This window comes from Ictalurus furcatus, chromosome 8 (genome assembly GCF_023375685.1).
Source record: "Ictalurus furcatus strain D&B chromosome 8, Billie_1.0, whole genome shotgun sequence".
In the NCBI taxonomy this organism is placed as follows: domain Eukaryota; kingdom Metazoa; phylum Chordata; class Actinopteri; order Siluriformes; family Ictaluridae; genus Ictalurus; species Ictalurus furcatus.
In genome coordinates this window covers 15,451,985-15,477,530 of record NC_071262.1, presented here as the reverse complement: position 1 = coordinate 15,477,530, position 25,546 = coordinate 15,451,985, and the positions used below count along the sequence as shown (strand labels likewise).

At 41.6% G+C, this 25,546-nt stretch overlaps 1 protein-coding gene across 2 annotated transcripts in view; it reads left to right on the top strand.

The window, feature by feature from the left end:
- The window catches only part of ppargc1b (peroxisome proliferator-activated receptor gamma, coactivator 1 beta), a 45,168-nt gene that overhangs the window by 14,005 nt on the left and 5,617 nt on the right, over positions 1-25,546 (top strand). For both annotated transcript variants that reach the window (XM_053631025.1, XM_053631024.1), the window contains exons 2-11: positions 15,731-15,913; positions 16,647-16,847; positions 19,574-19,687; positions 20,466-21,387; positions 21,490-21,535; positions 21,900-21,955; positions 22,828-23,320; positions 23,415-23,475; positions 23,652-23,770; positions 23,863-23,996. In XM_053631025.1, the coding sequence (XP_053487000.1) occupies positions 15,731-15,913; positions 16,647-16,847; positions 19,574-19,687; positions 20,466-21,387; positions 21,490-21,535; positions 21,900-21,955; positions 22,828-23,320; positions 23,415-23,475; positions 23,652-23,770; positions 23,863-23,996 (2,329 nt within the window). The remainder of the gene's footprint in view (positions 1-15,730; positions 15,914-16,646; positions 16,848-19,573; positions 19,688-20,465; positions 21,388-21,489; positions 21,536-21,899; positions 21,956-22,827; positions 23,321-23,414; positions 23,476-23,651; positions 23,771-23,862; positions 23,997-25,546) is intronic.

Below are 25,546 nucleotides of genomic sequence, written 5' to 3'. Positions count from 1 at the left end.
ACCCCAGGGGTCTCATCACTGTTCGTGTTGGAGAGACGGCGGTATAGTAAGGGAATGTGTAAAGGGTGTGTGTTTGTGTGTACGCTGCTCCATTATTATCAGTAGTGTGTTTGCATATAAGAAGAGCCCTATTATGAACGTTTGTGAAAGCACTGATGCTCATGCATTGCCGAGTTAATGGCTGTTGTTTCCGCTGTGTTGATCCTGATAACACATTGGCAAAGTCCTCTAATGAGAGAGAAAGTAATAAATTGATGAATAATTGACAATACTCAATAATTTTACTGTGCACTATGTACTTCTAAGTACACACCCTCAGAAAAAAGGGTACGAACTGTACCTTTCCAAGTCACTGGGGTGCACCTTTAGTAAGTCTCTATTACATGGTAATGTGAATGTTGCTTACCTTTAAGAAAAAGAAAATAAGGTAGATAATTGGACGTTAATGTCCACTCTTGTACCTTACAGAGTAATAGTTTAAAGGTACACTACATGCACATTTGCATGTAAAGAAAACACTCTTCTGTGTTGCACCATGGTCCTGAATAAACAACATTTCGTTGCAATGTTTACAAGCTATATAGAGGAATGACAATAAAAACTCGCTCATTTGACTTGACTAGAGGTACAAAAGATGTACCACCTCAGTGACAAGGAGTGGTACTGTTTGTACCCTTTTTCCTAGAGTCCAAAGGTGCTACATTATGCAAGTTCATGCATTACATTTGTCCTTCCATTTACTCCCGTGAAAGCTGTTTCCCAACAAGAAAAAGATGCTAAAGGTTGATTCTGCTGCACCGCAGCTGTTTTGTGGATGTGGTCATGAATGGAAAGCAGTAAAATGGCACTGGAGAGGGAAGAGGAGAGAGCCACTTGCCTCAGGGCCTGGAAGAGCACTTCAGCTAATTAATTGCCTCAGTAAAGAAATGATAATTGTATTGGGGAAGGAGGTGTAATGCGTGGTCGTAGTTACACAGAGCAAAGAAGTAAATTGGACCCTTTTAATATGGCCAATTATCACAAGTTGATCACAAGTTGACTGATAAATAAGTTGTCACTAGAGACTCCTTATGCATGATGTAGCTGTAATTCAGATTCTGGCAGGTCGATGAGGGGCTTGTTTTTTGTCCTGCTATATTGGTTACCTTGGAGGCATCTCTGGGCCTTGTCTGTCTATTTCAGTGTTTCAGGTGAAATGCTGCGTGAATGTTAATCTGCACATATTAGTTATCATGGAATTACTGAAGCATCATATCCTCCAGACCTCGTCTATAGGTTTCCCATTTGGAGAATCTAGGCCGTGCAAAGTATAAGGGGTCCTGTGGGACGAGAACCACTTTTTTAGCATTTCGTTTACGCCCCAGAAGATAGCTCTCTGCACAGGAAGTGCATTTCTGCCTGGCCTCCCTGCGACGCCGTCGGTGTCCTTGCACCCCGGCCTGGAGTGCCCTTGTGCGTGTCAGCGAAATTTTGCAGGAGATGTGCATGAAACCTGATTTCTGCAGGTGTTCATGAGGGTGCCTGAGGAAATAGCTGCCTGTTGAACATGAGCTTTTTATAGGGGAAGATCAGTGCAGGCGTGTTAGCAGTGCTGAGGAGGGAGGAGAAGCTAGGCAGTGGAAGCAGTGAGCTGTGACAGAACAAACGTGATGCACCTTTCAATGGTGCTCAGCAGAACAGCACAGAGGAGAAGGCTTTAGCAGTACAACAGCCTTAATAACCACATGTCTTGTCTCATAGGGTAGTGAAAATTTGCTGTGTTGTCTGTTTCTATCTTGCTATCGACACCAATTTTAATTTTCCACTCTCTCGCAACGCAGACAGTTCAGTCATGTGGAAATGGCTTGCCTGAGGACATTGTATCTGTTTTCAGCAATTAAATATAGTTGTATAGGATTTTTTTTAACAAAAGACATTGTCACAATCAGCTTTACAGAAATCTGAATGTAGATTTAGAGTCTTAATAAGCAAGCCTGAGGCGACAGTGGAAAGGGAAAAAACTCCCTGAGGCAACATGATGAATAAACCTTGAGAAGATTCAGACTCAAAAGGAAACACTGCATAGTCGGATTTTAAATCATTACTCTTCCATAATTGTATACAATCAAGTTAAACAGAACTAAGTGTGATGAAATGATGTTTAGTGTGAGTAGCAGAGTCTTTATGATTACAGCAGCAATTCTCAGGTACAAATTTACAGTATGCAGGTGAGATTATTGTGAGACCTTGGGAATGAACTGTTTTCAGGAAGTGCAATTTTTAGGGTATGCATATGGGATCCTTAGGTTAACCAAAGCAAGCAGTGCTTCTGCAAAGTTGTTTGAAATGTTGTGGAAATAAAGGGCAACAGAAGCAATGAGCTCAAAACCCAAGCACACATAAACTGACTTTACTGACTTTCTTAGTGATCCCTCATGTACACAGAGACACTCTAGCACTAGTGAATTCAACGATCCCTTTTTATAGCACTGCACCTTTATTATTGGTTTTGATCCATGACCTAACCAAAGTTAGGAGATAAACTGTTTGATACACATTGTTGCTAGCTGTAGCTGTAATTATTTTACACTCAGTTGCCCTCACATAATCTTTATTGACTGATCTTGTAAATCTGTCATCCAGCTTGCTATGGGGTTTCAGTTTCTCAGCAACGAGCAGAAGCGTTTCTATCTCTGCGTGCACAAAACCTCATTGAAAAACAATGAACGAGACATGTTGGTTTGTCAAATTGAGGGTGTGCTAAACAGGAGTTCTTGGTTACATATAACACTAAAGCACAGCCAAGGCATACAATTCGATAGGCTGCTAAGGACACTTAAAGCCAACAATCAAAAGCAATTATATATTTTTTCTTCATTTGCTTTTTTATTTGTTATTTGCTATTGGTTTTTAGTGGTGTTCGAATCACAGATAAATTGGTTGCTCCTGTATTTTTTGCTTGACTCATCAGAAACAAGCTTATTAAACTAGTCAGAGAACAACTCTGCAGGGGAGAGCAAAGCTAATGATTCACACAGCATCTAATTAAATCTCTCCTACCGATGAAGGGAAGACAGAAGATGCTGTTATGTGACCAGGATGCATCACAGAGTCTGAGGGATGCTGTGCAGTAACCTTTCAACCTTGATGTTTACTGTGAGTGTGGATGGTAAAGCATGGCAACAGGCCGATATTAGAAACACACATAGGATTATATTATATTAAATGAGCCCTAAGATTGGATTTCTGGACACGTGTCTGTTAAGTAATGTTACCGGACGACATCTGTAATGATTGTCTGTTTCCCACGGGATTAAACGATCTCGATATAAATTAGAGAGATGGGAGTGTTTGCACAATGTACGCTTTGTTTTCCCACTCAAAAAAAATGAATAAAAGCAGGAAATATAAAACATTCATTCAGTCACAGTAGGTTTTTCTGATATATCGCAGGTATCATGAATCCTAAAAATAGCAATGACAAACTCTGATTGGAAGCAATTGATTTGATGGTAACATTTTGTACCAAACTTTAAAATTTTATTAAAATGATTGGAATTGGAATATTGTATCCTTTTCAGTTTAAAGTACTTTGACTGTGTAGACATTGTAGACATAAAATGTTATATATATGTTTATATCTTTCTATCTATCTATCTATCTATCTATATATATATATATATAGTCCTTTTGAATGTTGTCTATAGTTTGTTGGTCGTTGTATGAAACTCAGCCAAAACCTTTTTTCAGTTTGGTTTAGATGGAGGACGGCAGATAAAGGAACTTCCTGGAATGGAGCTATACTTAAGAAAAATTGTGAAAACACTTTTTCTACAATATATGACAGAATCTTTACCAACATCTCAATTCAAATGGAATATATACTACCTGCCTGGGATTATTTCTACTGCTCATTTTAAAGAAGGTACTCTAAAATATGTCAAAATATATCCAAGGCACAGATGAATTTGAATGAAAAAAAATCTCAGAGACACTCCAGTAATAATTACATTGCCCCGTGTAAAACTAATCCGATCCAAGTAGGGCTTTAACCACAGCCTTTACTCAATATCTCAGGAATTAATTTCCCAAAAGCTTCAGCACAGCAAGATCATCGTTAAATGTTAGAGCAAGCATTACATTGAACACTCTCTGGTACCAGTTAATATGATCCTAACTTTACAACGCTTGTAGTAAATTTGCACTGCCCTAATTAGTTAGCACTTGCTTGTAGTAGTACGAGCTGAAAGAGCAGCTATACATAATTTTAAACCATGCAGCCGTTCCCCTGTTGGACCAGACTGTATTATTAATGGCTCCTACTAGAGTATGAGATAACGTTCATTCGCTCTCAGCCAAGATGGACTTAAAAATGTAGCTGAGTGGATTTGGGGCTGTTGAGGGCAGGAAGTGGTTCTCCAGTCTGTCAATTGATCTCAGGGCCATGCAGGGAGATTTGGGGAGTTCTGTTACCCAGTGTGTCCTGTTCTGGTGTCCCGTGTGGTGCTCCTGATATTTGCACCAAAAAGGCCTGACCTTTCGGGGAGGAGGAACCTTGCTGAGATTTACTCTGCAGGTAGTCCGGTTGTGGGACACACATCCGATCTTCACCCATGCACACAGAGGAGGCGGTATGGGTGCCAGAGCTGTGCTGCAGTCTGCCAACTAAATGCTGAACAGTGATTTTTAAAGCTATTGATACTAATTAACACTAAAGTCGTTGCATTTGTCTTGATGAAACACATTAGCAACTTATTAAGATGGTTATATCGTTAGAGGAGTGGGATAGCCAACTGTGCCTGACAAAATAATAATAACCATACATCAGCAACAATGAAATAAATGAAAACGACAAACTCACAGTGCAGGCCCAAATACCTCTTGAAATGCAGTGGTCCATGTAAAGGAACAGTCTTGGTGGGCTTCCGGACAGGAATTAATCGCAATTTGTCAAAAAGAGAAATTGGGTTGAGCATGACTTTGAACTGGTATAGTAGGGCTCCGAGGCTATAAAAGCATCTGATCAGACTCCGCTAACGGCGCTGCTCAGCAAATAAGCTACATTCTGAGCAATGGGGGGCAGACTGTTTCAATATCCATCATCTATTAAAGCCCTGGTACATATGACAGACGCAAATACATCGTAGCACTGTCTGTGGCTGCCTCTTTTAATTGACTAAGAGCTCAGATGGAATATTTTCAGCCTTATCCTATTTTGTTGGACTGCAAAATCTTTCTTCTTGCCTGTCTTTTCTTGTCTTTACTCATTCTTTCATGAATTTAAATGAAACCTTTTACTTTAATTCAAAAATGGTCTAATGTGTAAGTACTAGATAAAGGAATTCAAAGGTAATAAACGAGGAGCTCAGTTATCTTTTGTTTTTTGGGAACACTAATGAATTCACGTAATGTTATCGTAGCTAGAAGGTATCCACACCATGCAAATGGATTCTTGTTAACTTTAAGAAAGGAGTTAGCCTTGCGCCTGCAAAGGGGTTTTGGATGGAAAATGTGCTTTTTCACCTAGTAAGGCATAAATGGGAGGCAGCCAGTGATATTCACATGGGCTAATTCCTTGAAATGCTGCTACTCTGCCATGACTTTCAGTTCCTTTCAGCTGTCTGGGCTTTTTGCTCAGCACATGGTCTAAGCTGCTGCAATGTCCTTGACATGACAACCTCTGTGGGACACTGACAAGAAAAAGAAATCACTCCTGCTTTAATTACTTCTAATGACCTTAACTAATATATCCTTACAGATTCATTAAGAACTAAGTACAGGTTGTTGTGACTGATAACCTTCTCTCAAAGTGACAAATGCCTATGGTGTTGTCAGCATCACTGCCATTCTTAACCGGGTAAGTTCTCTTAAAATAACATGGGACATTGAATCGGTCAGAGGCCACAGTATTCTAACCTAATCATTATTGTGGTACATCACAAACAGGCAATAAAGGCAAAAGGTTACATTATATTTAGGTAGAACCTGGAGTTACACTTTCCAGTCCAATGGCTTAAAGATAAGGTCTGGCAGATGGCTGAGCCTTCTGTTTGAGCATCAGGAATTCAGGGTGAATCATCCCCATGCTTCAGAGCTCATCCCAAAAGCCAGAACTATCCTGCAGACCAACCATGATTTGCTGACTCAGACTTAATGTGACCTTAGTAGTATAAGGTTCTCCCATTCATTCTTAACCCAGATAGAACTCAATAGGTCATGATAAGTCTTGGCTGTGTGTTAAAAGTTTATGGGGTAAGAATGGAGTTGTAGGAAAAAATTAAAAAGGGCTTAGGTTTCATCATCAAATACATGTGGGAAAGTGGAGATGTAGCTTTGACATTAGTGTTGGCAAGGGTTGGAGTGTTCTCATGTGCTCGGGTACTGCAACCTTTCATAACCTTGTAATTTGAAGACATACACAGTTCTGTGAAGAATTAAAATCTTTTCACCTCCACCATTCTTGTCATTCATCAAATGGATAAGGTAATATGTTATGATTCAGTATTTGTTTTTGAAGTTTTATACTGTAGTATCTTATTTTGTAATTTGAAGCATTTGTGCTTCTAAATGTCTCCTGCAGTAGACCACTGTGCATGTGAGTTGAACAGCTGTGTCTGAGCGGAACCTATCTCGAAGCAAAGGTCAGTTCAGCACTTCAGTCAATTCTTGGGTTTCAAAACAAACCCCCTTCTCTCAGTGCGGCCCTAAAATAGAAATTGGAATATAGTGTGCCTTGATTTCTTGGCAGCTGTTAACAGACGAAAGAGCAACTTGTGATGGTGTCCATGGCACTCTGCATGACTGTATTTGTTCTGCCAAAATCTCACCCTTACAGACAGTCTTTTAATTGAAACCTTTTTTTTTTGCAATGAAATGCAGTGTTTAACATGACTGCAACTGGGCACCAATGTTCAGATCCCATCTTTTTACCTCACTACATTGTGACATTCCTCTAAGGGACAGCTGCATTCAAAGACACTGCAGTACAAGCTTTTTCCATATTTAGACAGAGGTTTATGTTCCCGGCCAATAAATGGAAAAATGTCCTTTACTCTTTCAGATTGACAGACTCAGGTTAAGAAAATATGTGTGAATATTTAACCTTTTTATGTGCAAGGGTTTACGTACTGCAATCACTATTCAAGTGTTTGTTAGGTTGCATCATGGGAAGAAGGAAAGAATTAAAGTTATATGCACCCTGTCAGTCTTTCACCATCTCTCACCCTTTCACCCTTTTATCTAGTTAGCATCTGGTGAACTGAATACCTATTCATTAAATTTTACAGATACTTGAATACCAAATTGGTCCAAATGCTTTGTAATATTTCTAGTGCAATCCATGAGATCCATGAGATATTTATAGTTATAGATATTTATATTTATAGTGCAATCCTTGAGATCCATGAGAAGGAGGTTAAGAATGTGACACATAGTTCTGCCATTGACTCCATATGCATGTTGTAGTCTATGTTGTGAAATGAATACTTGGAATCTCTCTCTCTCTCTCTCTCTCTCTCTCTCTCTCTCTCTCTCTCGCCCTCGTAGATGTATTTATTAAAAATTTTTTGGAGCTTAGACTGACCCCTTGTGGTGCCCTTTGAACAAGGAAGAGGTTCTTAACATTGGTGAACCCCCATTACTTGAGCAAAGGATGGAAATTGGGGTCTCTAAATCCATTTTCCCATTCTCACAATATATGGGTGCATCTAAAAAAAATTAGAATATCGTGGAAAAGTAAAATTTTTTCATAATTTAATTCAAAAAGTGGAACTTTCATATATTCTAGATTCATTACACATAAAGTGAAATATTTCAAGCCTTTTTTTTTGTTTTAATCTTGATGATTACGCCTTACAGCTAGTGGAAATAAAAAATCCATTGTCTTAAATTATTAGAATAAAGAATTTATAATACAGAAATGTCGACCTGAGAAGAGCGCTAATCAGCGAATTAACTCAAAACACCTGCAAAGGTTTCCTGAGCCTTTAATCTCTCAGTACACACAACCACAATCAATTTTCAGATGAAAGTAAATTGTGCATTTCATTTGGAAATCAAGGTCCCAGAGTCTGGAGGAAGAGTGGAGAGACACAGAATCCAAGTTGCTTGAAGTCCAGTGTGAAGTTTCCACAGTCAGTGATGATTTGGGGTGCCATGTCGTCTGCTGGTGTTGGTCCACTGTGTTTACTCAAGTCGAGAGTCAATGCAGCGTCAACCAGGAGATTTTAGAGCACTTCATGCTTCCATCTGCTGACAAGCTTTATGGAGATGCTGATTTCCTTCTCCAGCAGGACGTGGCACTTGCCCAAAATGCCAAAACTACTAGTAACTGGTTTGCTGACCATGGTATTACTGTGCTTGATTGGCCAGCCAATTCACCTGACCTGAACCCCATAAAGAATCTATGAGAGACACCAGACCCAACAATACAGACGAGCTGAAGGCCGCTATCAAAGCAACCTGGGCTTCCAGAACACCTCAGCAGTGCCACAGGCTGATTGCTTCCATGCCATTGATGCCATTGATGCAATAATTCATGCAAAAGTGTATAGAGTGCATGAATTAACATACTTTTCAGAAGGTCGACATTTCTGTATTATAAATTCTTTATTCAAATATTTTGAGATAATATTTTGAGATAATGGATTTTTGATTTCCATGAGCTGTACGCTGTAATCATCAAGATTAAAACAAAAAAAGGTTTGAAATATTTCATTTTATGTGTAATGAATCTAGAATATATGAAAGTTCCACTTTTTGCATTAAATTACAGAAAAAAAAAAATTAACTTTTCCACGATATTCAAATTTTTTTAGATGCACTTATACACTACACAAGCTATAAGTATAACGTGTAGTCATATGCGGTCAATGTGTCCCAGCCCACCTCTAAATATTACAGTTTTGAGGGTTGTGCATACATGTGAAGCCCACATCCAACTCCTACTAAGGATACAGGCAGCTCAAGGACACTGCACCTTCATGGTTTATTATAATCCCAGCTCACAGAAGAATGGTTACACTAGAAAAAAAAACTTTAATATCTCTAACACTGCCTTCTGCCTTGCTCGAGGAGAGTTGTCTACAAAAGCGATTTGATTTAATTACTGCAATCCATGTTGTCTAAGAGCAAGGGCACAGACGGATGCTGACTCCAGCATGTGAATTAGTCCGAGCTGGGCCGGTGCCATCTTCCTCGGCTGTCGTGAGTCAGGATCCGTTTGCAGCCATCCCAATGATACGGCTCAATTCACATCTCAGACCCTCCCCGTCTTTTCCTTTTTCTTCCAAGTACTGGCTAGAATACACATAAAGAGGACTACTGAGATGACTTAGAGATGTCATCAGATATCTGCTGCAGCTTTGCCACATGTAGTCTTGTTCATAACATTTGCCTTGTCATTTTAGATTGGTGTGACTGAGGCATTGTTCTTCGGCTTTTTGAGTTTCCACAGAGACGGTTGCTTTGTGACAGCCTAGAAATAGTACCTGCATTGTCCTGAAACACTCCCACAACTCCCCAGTCATGACTGCAGCAGGTACAATTACCTCAGCATCTCCTAGGTGCCATATGCCCCCTGTGGTGTTAATTTGATCTTGGGCTGCAGCTCTTATGCCAGGCTCACAGAATTGTGCAAGGAGCATGTGACGTTCAGAGGCCTGTTAACGGTCGCGCACAAGGATTTGAAACTGGAGACGGGCTACTCACGCCACTCCGGTGAAAAAGATCTGGCTTGGAGTGCTCGGGGTGCTGAACATTTTTTGGATCTCCTCCTGATCCTTCCTCTCCTACATCTTTGAGAAATATACAGGCTGACTTGGCTCAGGAGTCTTATTTTTGCCTCACTGCCAGATAAGCTTATGTTTCTGCCATCCAAGGTCTGTAAACTGTGTGAGGCTGAATTTTAATGTATCATTCATTTAAAAGCTGAAAAGATTGATCTTAATGATGACAAATTATATGGGAATAACATGACATAACGTTTGGCTACAGGTTCAGACATTTACAGTAGTCCACTGGTGTACCAGTTCTGTAATAGAATCTGCCTTTGATGTAAATTTAACTTGTGATGTATTTCACAACAGAGCATTATTTTTACTCACAGCTCAGCCACAGCCAACAAGAATGGCATTTTGACTGTAATTGGTTTTCAGAAATAAGAAAAAAAAATTGTGGTACTGCCTCTTTCATCTCATTAGCTGAAATGTCTTGCTTGATCTTTTGCTGGTTCTATCAGTAGATTTGCCCCATGGAGGACACTGACAGGCCAAGACATACTGCTGCTTAAATATGATGAGAATCAAGTCATTGCAGAGCATGAGAGGAATTATTCATTAATAACAGTTTCTGGCATGTTCTCCTTTTATTCTCCTGGTAGTTGTGGCAGGTAATTATTAGCTTTAACCCATATCCCAAAGATCCTCCCTTAGCGTAAATGCATACCACGCTGAATGAGATTCTGTGTGAGTGACTGTCTTGTCAGTGTCCAAAATAAAGGAGGCTATTTTAAATATGCAGGCATAAACCTAAATTCATTAGATTTGAAAGCTAATGCCAGGGAAATGGCAAGTTACACATTTGCCCTCTGGGAATTGTCCCTACATTTTTCCATGCTCCTTGCATTAGAGGCTCAGTAGACAGTGTGCTACTTCCATTTTTTCCTGTACCATTATGAACTGCTGCTGCATTGCTGTGTCCTTAGTTTAAAGGAGTAGTGATATCTTTCTCATGATTTTACACCCTAGAAGGTGGTTCAAATTGTAATAATGGCTCCAAAATAGTAAGTAAATAAATAAAGAAATAAATTTATATATATATATATATATATATATATATATATATATATATATATATATATATATATATATATATATAACCTTCTGGCTCTGAAGCATTGTCATTACTGCCATGGGCAACAGATGGAAAATAGGGTCTCTAATCTTAATTCTCCTAGAGCTGCAAGCATCATCAGCTGTGGTTTGTGGTATCCAAACAAACCTCCACCTTGCTATAGCATAGTATGTCTAGTATTATTTTGTCCACAAAAGTAAGTAGACCAGAGTTTATCCCGGTGAACTAAACAGATATGGCTATGGATTTCCACTGAACGCAAGCACCAAGGTGAAAAACTGTGAAGACATAAGTTGAAATTGTTGCCACATAATATTCACTGGATTTGTCTCCAGACTTCAAATAAGTTATGTCAGACTATGCTGGGAATCTCTGCAGTAACCTAAATAATTATATTCTACAATAGCCTTTTAAAACTCCTCTCTAAAAGTTTGTCATGCAGACACAATATGGAAAAGCTTCTAGCAATTCTCATTTAAAGAAACATTTTCATCTTTATTACTTTGCTAAATAATTTTTTTGTATCTAAATCATGTCTGGCATTTTTGTAAGTTGAGGAATTTGTTTAAATTAAGTAGACTTCAATAAGGACTATCATGCCTAAGACATGTGACAGGAGGGATGTAGTGACCGCACTTGTCTAGAGTAGAGAAGAGCTTAGAAATGGAGAATGGAATAAAACTAAGCCAAGTTGGGTCACTTCCAGTTCTTGGCTAAAATTGCGTCTGAGTTTCCACTTGGGGAGCAGAAGCAGAAACACCACTGACTTATAACTGATCTGTGTTTCAGAAGTGATCATTAATGTTATTGGGTAGTGTTTTTCAATGAACTACTTTGATAATTTGGGAATTTAAAACTCATGAATGGGAAAGTTGTCACTCACTATTTTACTTCCTTTTCTTAGCAGCGCAGTTTCTGGGTCCCCCCACCCATTTCTCCAAAATGAATTCGTAGAAAATCAAAAGTCCTTTTTTAAGAACTGAATCCAGTTCACTGTGATCCCATTATTGTCCTGGTGTGTGTTAAGGGCACTAGAACTCTTAAGATGTCACAATGTCTTTTTAATGGAAATGTTTTCTTAGGAAATGTAATACTTTGTAACTATTTGACAAGGTCCATATTAGGTCCAATATTAGACACATTTGAAAGTCCCAGTCTGATTAAAAAAAAAGATATCTTCCAGCCTGGAGCTATGGAATTGAGTCTTTTATCAATCATACTTCAACTTGTGACAGAGAGGAGGATAGCTTTTCCACTGTACGTTGCTGCCCCAGATCTTCCTTTAACTGTCCTACTTCTGTCTGTCTGCAGTTAATTTCAACTTCCTGCAAGATTGCATTAGAAAGCTTGTTCAGAAACTACCTGAGAACAGCGCATTTAATCAGCGCTTAAAGCAGGTAATGAGATGTGCCACCTATTTGGAGGTTCATCCAACAAAATCAAATTAGACAGTAGTTTCTCTGACACAGACTAATATCTCATTCAGATCTCATGAATAAGCTGAAAAAAAATTCTCCAGCCTCGTGTAACTGGTTGCTGCAGACCAACCTTTGGTAACGCAGTCTGTGAGGGAATCAATTTGGTAGTAGCATCAGGCTCTGTGTAGGAGTAAGCTGAAGGGTTATGTGGTTGTGCGTGGTGTGTGAGTGTGTTTGATAGAGCAAGGGAAGGCTGAGAGAAGCACTCACTCCTAGCCCATCTGCATTTGGCATCAGTAGTGCTTAATGCCTGGCCCGTCACAAGCAGCTTGGGTAAGCCAGTCATAAGACCCAAGGATAACAGCTATATATAATGTACCTTAGATAGGTGCATGCTGAAAGGGAACAGAAGGCCCAGATAAGAGCCTATTAACTTGTGGGTGAAGGAGAAGGGTGAATAGTTCACAAATTTAGTCAGTTGACAGGAATCCCCAAAGCTAGAGGTACTTAGGCCTTGTTACAATTAAAATGCTGTGTACAAACATTCAGTATGTTATTCTAAATAACTAGGAAAAGTCTCTGAGCAAAATGAGGATAGAATGTATTTTTACTTAACATTCCAATTAGACGGCTAACTGAACTTCTACGGATTGTGCCATATTTACAAACATCACCATTTTTATCTTCTGGATTAATAATCGAAAATAGTAAATACCACAAGCATGGGCCTGATGTGCAGAATCTTCAGACAAGCATGGTCAATACCACTTATGAGTGTGGCATGTATCAGTGTGTCTAAACACTACACTTCCTGCCAGATAGCAAGCTAATCTACTCATAACTGCTACTGTTTGCGGCTCTGTTTGTGAGGAGTAAAAAAAAGATTTATTTACTGGGACTGGGCAATATGGTACAAGAGAACACCAATATCCTACAATAGTGTAAGCTAGCTAGCTAGCAAGGTAGTCAGCTAGTCAGTCACCTGGCAGTCTGATAAACAAATTCACTATACATTTGTCAGCTAAAATCTTTCTTCAAGTTTCTTAAATGCCTTCTCTCAGCTTTTCTGTAGGAATTCAGGAAAGTTCAGACTCCTGATATTGTTCTATAGTTGTCCAGTGACCTTGCTACAGTACATGTCAGCTTCCCCTCTGCATTCCCCTCCAGTGGCTTGACCTTGTATGGCTGTGTGCAGGAGCAGAACTCATTGGTCATTGAGACTTTCATGCACATAGCTGTATGTGAGGGGCAATAAAGCAGTCATGAGTGTGAAGGTGCCCATTTTTTTTTTCTCCCTGTTTTTGTTCCTTATCTTGATGTCCTTTGATTGGGGCTTGTTTAATGTGCAGAAACAAAAGCCCTCGCCTCCTGGTAGCAGTTAATGGTCTTTGAGTGTAAATTTTAGTGACTAAACCACACAAATTCATTGTTTTTGCTTTTCAGATAATTCAAGATTCAAAGGTCATGAGTCTTTTCTTTGTAGAAAGGTACAGGTAGGCTACAAGGACAACTTGGCAACAAAAAAAAACGGCAAGGGGACAGAATTTAATGAAAATGATATACAAGCATGTTTTTTTTAATAAGATCCAATTTCGAAGGTTCAGTCTGTTCACCAAGGCATGTAGGTTATGTTCATAATTATATGAATTATGTACCTACATTATATGAATTGTAATGAGCTAAAATGGGATCAGTGATCTGTATGAAGGCATTTGGGTTAGTGAGGTGAGAGATTGCTGGTTTATCAGTAACTTGGACAAAATGGGTATATCAGTAATGGGTATATCAGTAATGGACAAAATGGGAGGGAATCCAGAGCTAGCACAAATAATGTCAGTGTTGGTATGTGAGTCACACCTCAGTGGCTGGCTCTCCCATGACCAACGTTAAGTGCTGATGTGTTTTATATGGTCAGCATGTCCTAGCATGCTTGCATGCTGCAGTATATGCACAAATACTGTATGTGTGTGTGTTGCTATGTGTGTGCTGGCCCAGTGAGTGACCTTAACCGTCCAGCACCAAGGAGATTTTTATTGATTGATATCAAGGCTCTCCATAACATGGAGGGAAGGAAGGAGAGAGGGGGGAGAGGGGAAAAGTGGAAGGAAGCACCAAAAAAGGTCAGACAAAAAAAATAAGACAAAGACGTGTGGATATGTGAGACGCCAAGCATATGTTGAGATTGATTAGCTGTGGTCGCTTGGCCGCTCCTGAAAGCTGAGGATGGGGTGAGCTGTAGGAGGAGGAGAAGAGCGAGATGACTCAGGGGCATGTGAGGAGGATGTGAGGAGAGTGCTAAAAAGAGCAGCAGCAGCAGGGTGTCTGTGTGTGCATGAAGCCTCTGGATACAGGATGAACACCTGCATTAGTGCCACAAATGCTCACACCAGTTTACCCAACCAGGGCTTCCACATCTGCATATGTACTATGCAGGCCCATATCTCTCATTATTAACATTAATTACAGTCGCCCAAGCCGTAAATCTGGAGACGCTGTAATGGCATAACTGCGTCTCGAAATATCAATTAACCACCTCAGCTCATTGCACTGGTGTCTTGATCAATCAGAGCGACGCTCAGTAGCGCTCATGGCTGGCAGATTATTATAAGACTGTAAATTCCTTTTAGCTTTTAATCAGTAGCGTGTGAGACATGCTTTGGTAATAACTTTCATAATATACGTGATTCCACATTACTGATTGTGTTTTCAAGAAGCTAAGTGGACACTAAACAAAGCTCAGACCTTTTATCCACTTGACCAGACCTAGATGAGTGAAACGGATGGAAATGAATTGGCGCCGTAGTCCGCTTGGTGAAACAGAGACGGGTGTGTGTAGTGGAAGAGCTCATCAAGAATGCATTTGAGTGGCTGTGTAGAATATTCATGCTTTGACCTCTGTGAAAGTAAAGTGGGATTAGGTGTATTGCTTCAGCATGGACAACAGCAAAAGCTTAAGTTATTAAAGTGGAGACTGCATACCACGATTACACACATCAAGAGGAGCTGTGTTTTGTTTTGTTTTTTGTTTTTTTCTTCGCACCCCCTTGGGGTTTAAAGCACTTCCCTTCTCACAGTACTTACTCTCTTATGTGCAACACATACTCTCATAGTTGTGCACACACACAATGTTTGTTTTCTGCATTTCCCTGTCCCACACATGGTGTCGTTTTCTTATTGAAATGCCGCATGCCCAATCTCAGGTGTAATTATTGCTTCAGTATTGGTAATGAAGTTTTGCTGATCGGGCAGGCTGACTCATATGATTCACTGTGCTTATGATACCTACCTCATATCCGTTGCTCAAGACAAAGTGATGCAGTTGCCTGACCACAGGCCTGCTTATTGATCCCCCAAAAAGGAAGTATATTATTAGATACGGTCTTTAGGGGAAATGTCTCTTTGATGTTAGCCTGTCAGCCTGTAACTTTACTCTCTCTCTCTCTCTCTCTCTCTCTCTCTCTCTCTCTCTCTCTCTCTCTCAGTATGGGGAGGAGGAGGTGTGCTCAGACCGCCTGGACACTGATTTCCCCGACTTCGACCTCTCTCAGCTGGACAGCGACTTTGACTCCGTGAACTGCCTCAGCGAGCTACACTGGTGCAATGACCACTCAGACAGCTCCCCCGCCTCCATACAGTACAGCTCAGGGGACACTGAGCTCTTCGAGGTCAGACCCCACATTCTGCAATCCTCAGGCCAACAATTTCCAGCTCTAATCTCTGCTCTAATCTTAGCACATTACGTAGCTATTCCCACCAGAAGGATCCTAAAAGAACTCAGTTGGGTTTAATGGAGCTAATATGACAACCGAACCGAGTGGTTTGGCAACTCATGGCAGTTTGTCAAGATTCTGTCAAGTCCAAAAGCGTGTATGTTTGTGATTGATGATTGATCATAGAGAGTTGTTGTATCTAGTGCTAATTCACTCTTTGCATCATGTAATTCTGGACTGTGATTGATTTTTAGGCACCGAGTACTGCTCTATTTTAGGTGCCAGGGAAGCTATTGATCATAGCGTCAAGTTCAATTAACCTTCAGGTGGGACCAAATTCTGTAAGATAGCACCAAGTAACTTCCTGGAGCTCCACACATTATGAGCATATGATTACGTGGGACAAGGGTAGAGATTAAAAAGTAGTAGAGGTACACACAAGTTTAATTGAAAGAGGATTTTTCTTGTAGGGCTTATCAGGCATGGGGTCACAATAAGCCTTGGATTGATCTTTGCACAGTAATCAGATAGCTGCACTGTCCCCAGAGCAGAATGTGCAGATGGACCAGTGTCTGGGCTTTCATTTGGAGGTCATCACCTGTCTTATCCCCTTGTCTCTCTCTCTCTCTCTCTCTCTCTCTCTCTCTCTCTCTCCTTTCTCTCTCTCTCTCTCTCACCTCCCCTACAGACGGAAGAGGAGAATGCGGCGCTGCTCGCCGCTCTCACAGACAGCCTGGATGGCATTGTGGAGGACGGGGTGGGGGGGCTGTCCGTGTTCCCCTCGCTGGGTGAAGACCCTGAGGAGGAGGAGGACGAGGAAGACGAACTCTTTTTGGAAAGTGAGCCTGTCCAAGGCTCGCTGAGCCCAGAGACAGAAGACCCGTCTCTAGTAAGAACCCTTCCTTCCTGTTTAAGGTGGATTTGGATGGGCCTCTGACTACCCCACAGCATGGGTATGATAGGCAAAACAGGTCTGAATTTTTCTCATTTTGGGCTTTTCAATTCTCTTTAGCAACCGCACTAATAAGAATCCTTTTCACAGGCGGGGAGTTGGAGCACAACACAAACTACACCTTAGGATTTAGACTCTTTTTTTTCTTCTTCTGATTCTCTTCTCTGTCCCTCTGTCTTTTTCTTCCATGACCTCTTTTTTTGCTTGTTCAGCCCCATTCTGCAGTTTTCACACCTGTTTATGAGAGGCTCTACAGATCTCTGATGAAACCAAAACAAACAATCAAAAAAAAAACAACCCCAAAAACAAGATGTTTTCCTTTCTCCTGCTCCCTGCATCCTATTACTGCCTGTCTGATTACTAGCTTTCTGGACACATTTTTATTTTATTCCATTGATGTTTTTGAATCGGCATGATGCTACACTCTGATGAGCAACTTGAACACATTTCTTTTCAGTCTATTAAATGAATTATAAGTTATAGGCTGTAAGGGGCTATATATACAGTTCCCTCTACTAATATTGGCACCCTTGGTAAATATGAGAAAAGATGGCTGTGAAAAATAACATTTCCAGTTGACTGAAACTTTTTAATTATTGCCCTGATGGTGGAAATGGACATTTTCAGTGCTTGTGCTATTTTCTTGTAGCCAGTCACCATTTTGTGAAGCTCAACAACCTTCTGCTGCATATCACAGATATATTCCTTGGTCTTACCCATTGTTATCAATAACTAAGGGAATTTGGCCTGTGTGTTACCTCATATTTATACCCCTGTGAAACAGGAAGTCATGGTTGAAAAATTTCCTCTTCCTAGTCACCCAGGTGTACTAAAAAAATTTAAATATCAATGGGAATATACTTCAAATATATTTTTCTCATATGAATTCATAGCCAACATTTGTTGCACACCTATATTTAACAAATATATTTTTTGGATAAACCTTTCTTGTGTTTGAAATTGTTTGATGTCCATGAGAGCAGAGTATTTTTGTGAATCTTTTAACAAAAGATCAAAAGTTTAAACAATAAAGACAAATTTTCACAGCCTTCTTTACTCATATTTACCAAGGGTACCAATATTAGTGGAGGGCACTGTATATCTGCCTTAATGCAAAAAAAACACACAAATCCAAATTCAGGCCATATTAAAAGGACTAAAAAGATCGCTTTGTTGAAGGTTACAAAAGTCTTATTGTTACCTCAGTGAAAGCGGCTAACTGAATGCCTGGTACCTTCGCTTTTATTTGGGCTTGAATGAAATTGGGCTAAATTACAGAATGGTAAACAACCTTAAGCAACAGACGCTTAGGGAAGAAGCAGTTTGTTCTTAAACTGATTTAATATGTTCAGCTCAATGCATTAAGGGGTCAGAATGTTCCTCCAAATAGTATTCTTTGTAATTGAAAGCACATTGCAATAGAACAATATCTTGGAAATGACCCTTCCAGCACTATGGCTTTGTCTGGCTTATCGAAGATACTTAAAAGTATTGGCACCTAGAAAATTAAATGATGTTGTTAAAGACCATCAGAATACATATATGTTTTAATGAACTAACCTTTTAGATATGACACCTTACATGGAATGGTTAAGATGAATACATGGAAGTAGAATTGACCATATGGTTATGAATTGATATTTATACTTACACCAGTGGTGGTACAAAGTAAAAATAGACACTGTTCAACATTTACACTGTACATTTATTCTGACAGTCTCATTTGTAGCCTGAATGGTAGAGGATTATTTCTATCTATATCATAAAGATACAAAAAAAAAAAACTCAACAACTCTCCTCTAACATTATGGTCTAGACAGGTGTATTTCTGTCTGGTCAGACATATAGCTAATGGAGGCCTCCTTCTTCTTGCGCCTACTCAGACAGCTTTATATCTTATTATGTCTGGGCAGCTGTATAATCCCAGAAAGTTTTAGAGCACCCTCTGGTGGCTAGTGCTGTCTGTGTGCCTCAGCCCCCTCAATGAGGCCCATCTGTGTAGGAAACAAGGGCCGCATTGAGGACCTTTGGGCACCGTGGGGAGGGAGAGAGCCGAGCACATGTTCTCATGGAGTAGATGGCCCTGGCATACTGGTGGCGTTTTGTAGAGCGCAATGGAAGCACCCTGTGCCCCTTCACTTCTTTCTGTGGACTCTGATAATCTGCCAATCTAACACACTACCTCAAGCAACTTCATGAGCTGAGGGTTATTTTTCCCTGCTAGTTTCATCATTGACTCACATCCCAGAGCCCAGGTTACTCCCTCAGAAAGCAGAAGAAACAGTCTTCCATCTCTCTCTCTCTCTCTCTCTCTCTCTCTCTCTCTCTTGTGTTTTGTTCCCTTGGCTCTCCCACCAGGGCAGCTCGGGGGGGGGGGGGGGGGGGTCGTTCCTCCAACACAGCAGCAATGCCTAGTACAGCTTGAAATTAGCATTGCTGTTTGACATTTCCCTGTCGCCATGCCACCTGCATTTTGATTTTGTGTTTGTGATTCTTTGGCAGGAATCAAAGCAGTGAACATTTCATGTGATGATGATGTGTTGTGTGGATGGATAGAGTGGCATGCCTGCTAATTAGTTGTCCCTATCTCTCACTCTCTCTCTCTCTCTCACTCTCTCTGTCTCTCTCTCTCTCTCTCTCTTTCTCTTCTTTCCTGTCTACAGCTGAAAAAGCTCCTGCTGTCCCCCCCAAATGTGCCTGTGGGTCTGGACTCAAACAGGTTGAGCAGCGCGCTCAGTAAGACTCAGCAACTCAAGTCTGCCCGTCCTTTTCTGAAGGTGAGCCGAGTCTGTTTGCGGCAATAAAACATAAAACTCACGCACACAAAACTTGTGTCTGGGAAGGTTAGCATCAGCAGAGACACCATGTATTAAGCAGCACTGTCTGTGCTGTAACACTTTATTCCTGCCATCATGCTAATGCTTGGCTTATGAAGAGAATGAAATGCTAATGCTTTTACCTGCGTGTGAAGAGAATGAAATAAACTGGAGTTGCTCAGAATTAGCAAGCCACATTGTGTTGCGTGTCTGTGCTTTGATGTGTTGTAGCTCTGCCAAGGCGAGTGCAGAATTAGCGCTGACTGTGGCCATCTGTCATAGCAAAACCATGGTTTCCAGAGGGGTAAAGGGCAACCCTGCTTCAAACTAAGAGCTTACATAAAGCCTGATTCACCGTCTAGCTTCTCATAGAATGTTTCCAACTTTAGCTTATAATCACAGAGTATGAGGTACATGAAGAAAAAGTCTTAGTAAATGAATTGTTTTGAAGAACGAAAGATGGGTGGTTTACTGGAGTACGGATTTTTTTATTTTATTTTGGGTTGCATTCTTTATATGCCTTAAAAGAAACCTCCTCCCTGAAACACAGTAAATGTTTGGACGGGCTTAAGGACTAAAGCACTGCTACATCTCTCTTGTTAGGTAGAAACCAGCTATTGATTATAAATGTTGATATGCAAGTCATTCAGGATGGATTTTCGCTTTGTTACCATAGCTTGCTACTTGATAATGTTATCAAATCTAATAAATCTCTCTCTTTCCTTTGGTCTCTTTACAGAGGGACAGAGCATACACAGTGGAGAGGAAACCGCGAGCGTTCAGGCCTGTTGGCCATCTCTGCACTGAGCTGCAACGCCACCTCACCCAGGAGGCCAACACCGAGGACACACATGCAGCTGATACCGAGGAGGAGGAGGAAGAAGAGGAAGATGAGGACAGTGACTCGGAGGATGAGGAGGGGGAGGATGAAGGGGAAGAGGAGTCTTCATCCAGCAGCGAGGTGGAGAGTACCATGTGCGCCGAGCCGCTCGAACCTCAGTTCCCCTCGGAGAAGGAGCGTCACTCTGTGGTGGAGCTGATCCGCTACATGCACACGTACTGTGTACCATCACGCAAGCAGGCCAGCTGGGACCGCAAAGAGCGTGAAAACGTGACGCGCAAGACCAAGCCTGAAAACCCTGCAATTCCTCGTAATGCCACCTCTAGCTGTTCTAAACCTGCCACCCACCCCGCGACCCTCTCCAACAGCAGCACCAGTAGAGGAACTAAACCCAAGATTCCTTTTGTACGCCGTCGAGAAACTAAAGCGCACTCTTTGCTTAAGGAGCTGCTGGAGGCTGTCGCTTCCTTTGATGTGAGCAAGCCTTACAGACTGCACAGCCCCCCATATAGCCACAGCAGGACCACCGCAGCACGGCCCAAAGCTGAGCACAAAGACACGAGCGTCATCGAAGGCTCTCAGGTGGCTGCCAAGCGGTCTAAATGGCCCGAAATAGATGAGGGCTCGTTTTCGGTGCGCCGCTCCCGCCGCTTAGCCTCCTTCCCGAGCCGATTTGCAAAAAGAGCACGTTCGAGTGGACACTCCAGTGAGGAGGAGAGCTCAGTCCACCACCCTGCCATGGATTCCCCTGCTGAAGACAGCATTGAGAAAGCAGACTCCCTAAAGAGCCCTGAAACCCCAAACCTCTGCTGTAATGACGGTAAGAGACATACAGTAGATCAGGAAGTTCGACAAACAACTAACTTCATAATAACTCTGGTATGACTGAGGACGTCTTTCTACTCTGTTTGTCTGATTGCAGAGAAGCGTGCCTGCCTCTGCCTGCCGCTGACTCCTAAATCCACAGGGTGTGTATTCCCCTAACTCCTAGTCTGCCATTATAGAATTGGAGCTATTCCAGGCCTAAAGGGCTTTTGAATGTTTCTGGATGCCTCCCAAGTGACGTCTGGGAGACACATAGTGATGCTACACCTTTAAAATCCGAAAGCGCCTTGCTAGAGCTTGAGTTTGTTTTGCCAATTATAGATTATTGGTGTGATGCTTAGTGACACCGATCGCTCAGAAATGCTTGGCATATAAGCCATCACTAAATATATTTTTGTGTATTAACATTTATTTTCTCAATTGCCTGTTCAGACTTGCTCTTGCTGTTCTCCTTATTATAAAGTCATGAAGTCCATTGACTTTTCACTCTCCCTTTGTCATGATCAGAGATCCAAGCAGGCCCTTTGAGCAGAATCTCTGTGTGGAACTGTGCGGCACTGCAGGTAATGTCATGCTCTCAAACCATTGTGCAAGTTCAAACTCATGCCATGGGAAGCCATGTACTCACACACAGGATTAGCCGTGTGCTCAGGAACGTAGACAACTAAATGAATAATGAAGCAGAGTGTTCCATTACATCAAAGCCACTAGGTTAGACTGACTGTGACATTTACATAGCTAATAGCATGGTGTTGGTTTACACCTGTGTCAGAATTATTCCAAACATTCATTGTAGACTTGTCATGAACTTGTCTATCTATATAAATAATATAAAATTTGTATGCCATTTCAGCCATTAATGGTGGGATTAGTAATATTTGAGTCAGAACGTGTTTGTATTATTTGTTGATGTTTTCCTCATATTCTGATCAATAAAACATCTGCTCAGAGGAAAAAACTGTTCTGCCCCAGGCTCTGTAAATAGCAAGAAAAAAAGTGATTTTTAATTAGTGATTTAATTTGTGATTGGATGGATCTTGGTCATCCATTAATCACTTTCATCCAAGCTCCTCTTGCAATAGCATTCAAGCATCAGCCATTGTAGCCTAGGAGAGCATTCAGGGGGCATGGCTTTGGAGGGGACACTGAACGTTGGGGCTCAATTTGTACCTACTAGCTTGAGCTAGCTTTTGGCCAAGTTGCTGACTTTAACTTTATTTTTCCTCTAAAAAACCCCATAAAAGAACCATAAAATGCAAGAACTTAATTTATCCCGTTAAATTAGCTTTAATGTTTTATAAGCATTAAGTTTATTAGCAACGGCTTGCACGAGCCATTGCTAAATATTCTATTTAAGGCATTCATAGGTGTTTTTTTCTTTTTTGTTATTTTGTATTGTTTACACTTTGGCTTACAAGTGTGTCCCATTTTCCAGGACTCACCCCACCCACAACACCACCCCATAAACCTGTTGAAGAGGAGCTCTTCAAGCCCGAGGTCAAGGCCGAACTCCCCAGCAAGGGCATGTGTCCAGTGCGGACACACCTGCGGAAGCTTCCGGAGCAGACGGAGCTGTATGCCCAGCTGCGGCGCATGGGCCCGACGGGCGAGATCCAGAGCAAGGGTGCCTACAGAGACCATGACTACTGCATGCTAAACTTAGGGGAGAGCCACAAAAGGATTGCTGCCATCCTCCCAGTGCCTGTCTGCTACACCAAGGTCCAGGAGGAAGAGGAGGACCAGATGGGGGAGAAAAACAGGCAGGAGGAGACCGAGGCCCAGCAGGCTGATTTGCCCCCAGACTTCTCCCCACACCAACCTGCAGAGACAGGACAGCCCTCTCCTGCCTCCTCACCCACTCCCGAGGCTGATGCTGAGTGCCCAGACTCATGCCGGCCACCTTCACCCTGCCATCAGATCAACCTCAGGTAGTTCTGGAGACTCAGTGCGCCTGCTTTTACGTTGTTTGCTGTCTGTGTAAGTCGGTATCTCTTTAACTCTCCTCTCTTTGATTTGTTGTAGTTGCGAGAGCCACTGTGACAAGCAGAGCAATATCACTACACATGGACAAGAGGAAGATGGGGTAAGTAGTTTTGAGGCTGCATAATCTACATTAACAGATCTTTTGGAGATGACCAAGTCAAATAAATGGACAAAAAATTACTGTTCCAGTTCCAGTCAGTTTTATTATTTTCCAATTCAGTATACAGTATGACAAAATACCTCTGTGACTGATCGATTATAATTTTGGTATTTCAGGACAAGTGCCAAGTATTGTACATTCACAATCTGCCGATCAGCGTCACACAGGCTGTCCTGCGCAAACGCTTCAAGGCCTTTGGCGAACCAGAGGACTGCCGGGTGCTCGTCAAAAAAGAGTAGGACAAATCCTGCCTGTTTTCTTACTTGGGTTAGTAGCTAAGGTATGTACAGGTACATACGATTCTAACCTGTGTGTATGTGGTTTTAGGGAGCGCTGTGGAGTCATCACTTTTAGGCAGAATCAGAATGAGCCGAGTCTGAAGCACAGGCGACATGACTCTGTGGGGCAGTATGCTGGAAATGGCAGTCGGAGGTTCAGCAGGAAGCGGTACATAGATCTGGGTAAGATGGAGGAAGAGGTGACGGGAGTCAATCCTGATGTAGAATGAGCAAGAGAGAAGCAGTCTATTGAATAACTATATATATATATATATATATATATATATATATATATATATATATATATATATATATATGTATGTATATATCTTTATATGTATATACATGTAACAAGTTAGAGGAAAAACTGGAGGCTCTGTGTGGCGATATTTTGCTGGCACCCAACTGTATATAGTAAAAAGTAGTATATAGAGTACTCTATATATACATATACATATATACACAGCCATTAATGTCTAAACCGCTGGCAACAAAAGTGAGTACACCCCTAAGTGAAAATGTCCAAATTGGGCCCAATTAGCCATTTTCCCTCCATGGTGTCATGTGACTTGTTAGTGTTACAAGGTCTCAGGTGTGAATGGGGAGCAGGTGTGTTAAATTTGGTGTCATCGCTCTCACACTCCCTCATACTGGTCACTGGAAGTTCAACATGGCACCTCATGGCAAAGAACTCTCTGAGGATCTGAAAAAAAGAATTGTTGCTCTACATAAAGATGGCCTATGGCTATAAGAAGATTGCCAAGACCCTGACACTGAGCTGCAGCACGGTGGCCAAGACCATACAGCGGTTTAATAGGACAGGTTCCACTCAGAACAGGCCTCGCCATGGTCGACCAAAGAAGTTGAGTGCACGTGCTCAGCATCATATCCGGAGGTTATGTTTGGGAAATAGACATATGAGTGCTGCCAGCATTGCTGCAGAGGTTGAAGGGTTGGGGGTTAGCCTGTCAATGCTCAGACCACACGCTGCACACTGCATCAAATTGGTCTGCATGGCTGTCGTCCCAGAAGGAAGCCTCTTCTAAAGATGATGCACAAGAAAGCCCGCAAACAGTTTGCTGAAGACAAGCAGACTAAGGATATGGATTACTGGAACCATGTCCTGTGGTCTGATGAGACCAAGATAAACTTATTTGGTTCAGATGGTGTCACGTGTGTGGCGGCAACCAGGTGAGGAGTAAAATACAAGTGTGTCTTGCCTACAGTCAAGCATGGTGGTGGGAGTGTCATGGTCTGGGGCTGCATGAGTGCTGCTGGCACTGGGAGCTACAGTTCATTGAGGGAACCATGAATGCCAACATGTACTGTGACATACTGAAGCAGAGCATGATCAGTATGCAGTATTCCAACATGATAACAACCCCAAACACACCTCCAAGACAACCTCTGCCTTGCTAAAGAAGCTGAGGGTGAAGGTGATGGACTGGCCAAGCATGTCTCCAGACCTAAACCCTATTGAGCATCTGTGGGGCATCCTCAAACGGAAGGTGGAGGAGCACAAGGTCTCTAACATCCACCAGCTCCGTGATGTCATCATGGAGGAGTGGAAGAGGACTCCAGTGGCAACCTGTGAAGCTCTGGTGAACTCCATGCCCAAGAGGGTTAAAACACTGCTGGAAAATAATGGTGACCACACAAAATATTGACACTTTGGGCCCAAATTGGACATTTTCACTTAGGGGTGTACTCACTTTTGTAGCCAGCGGTTTAGT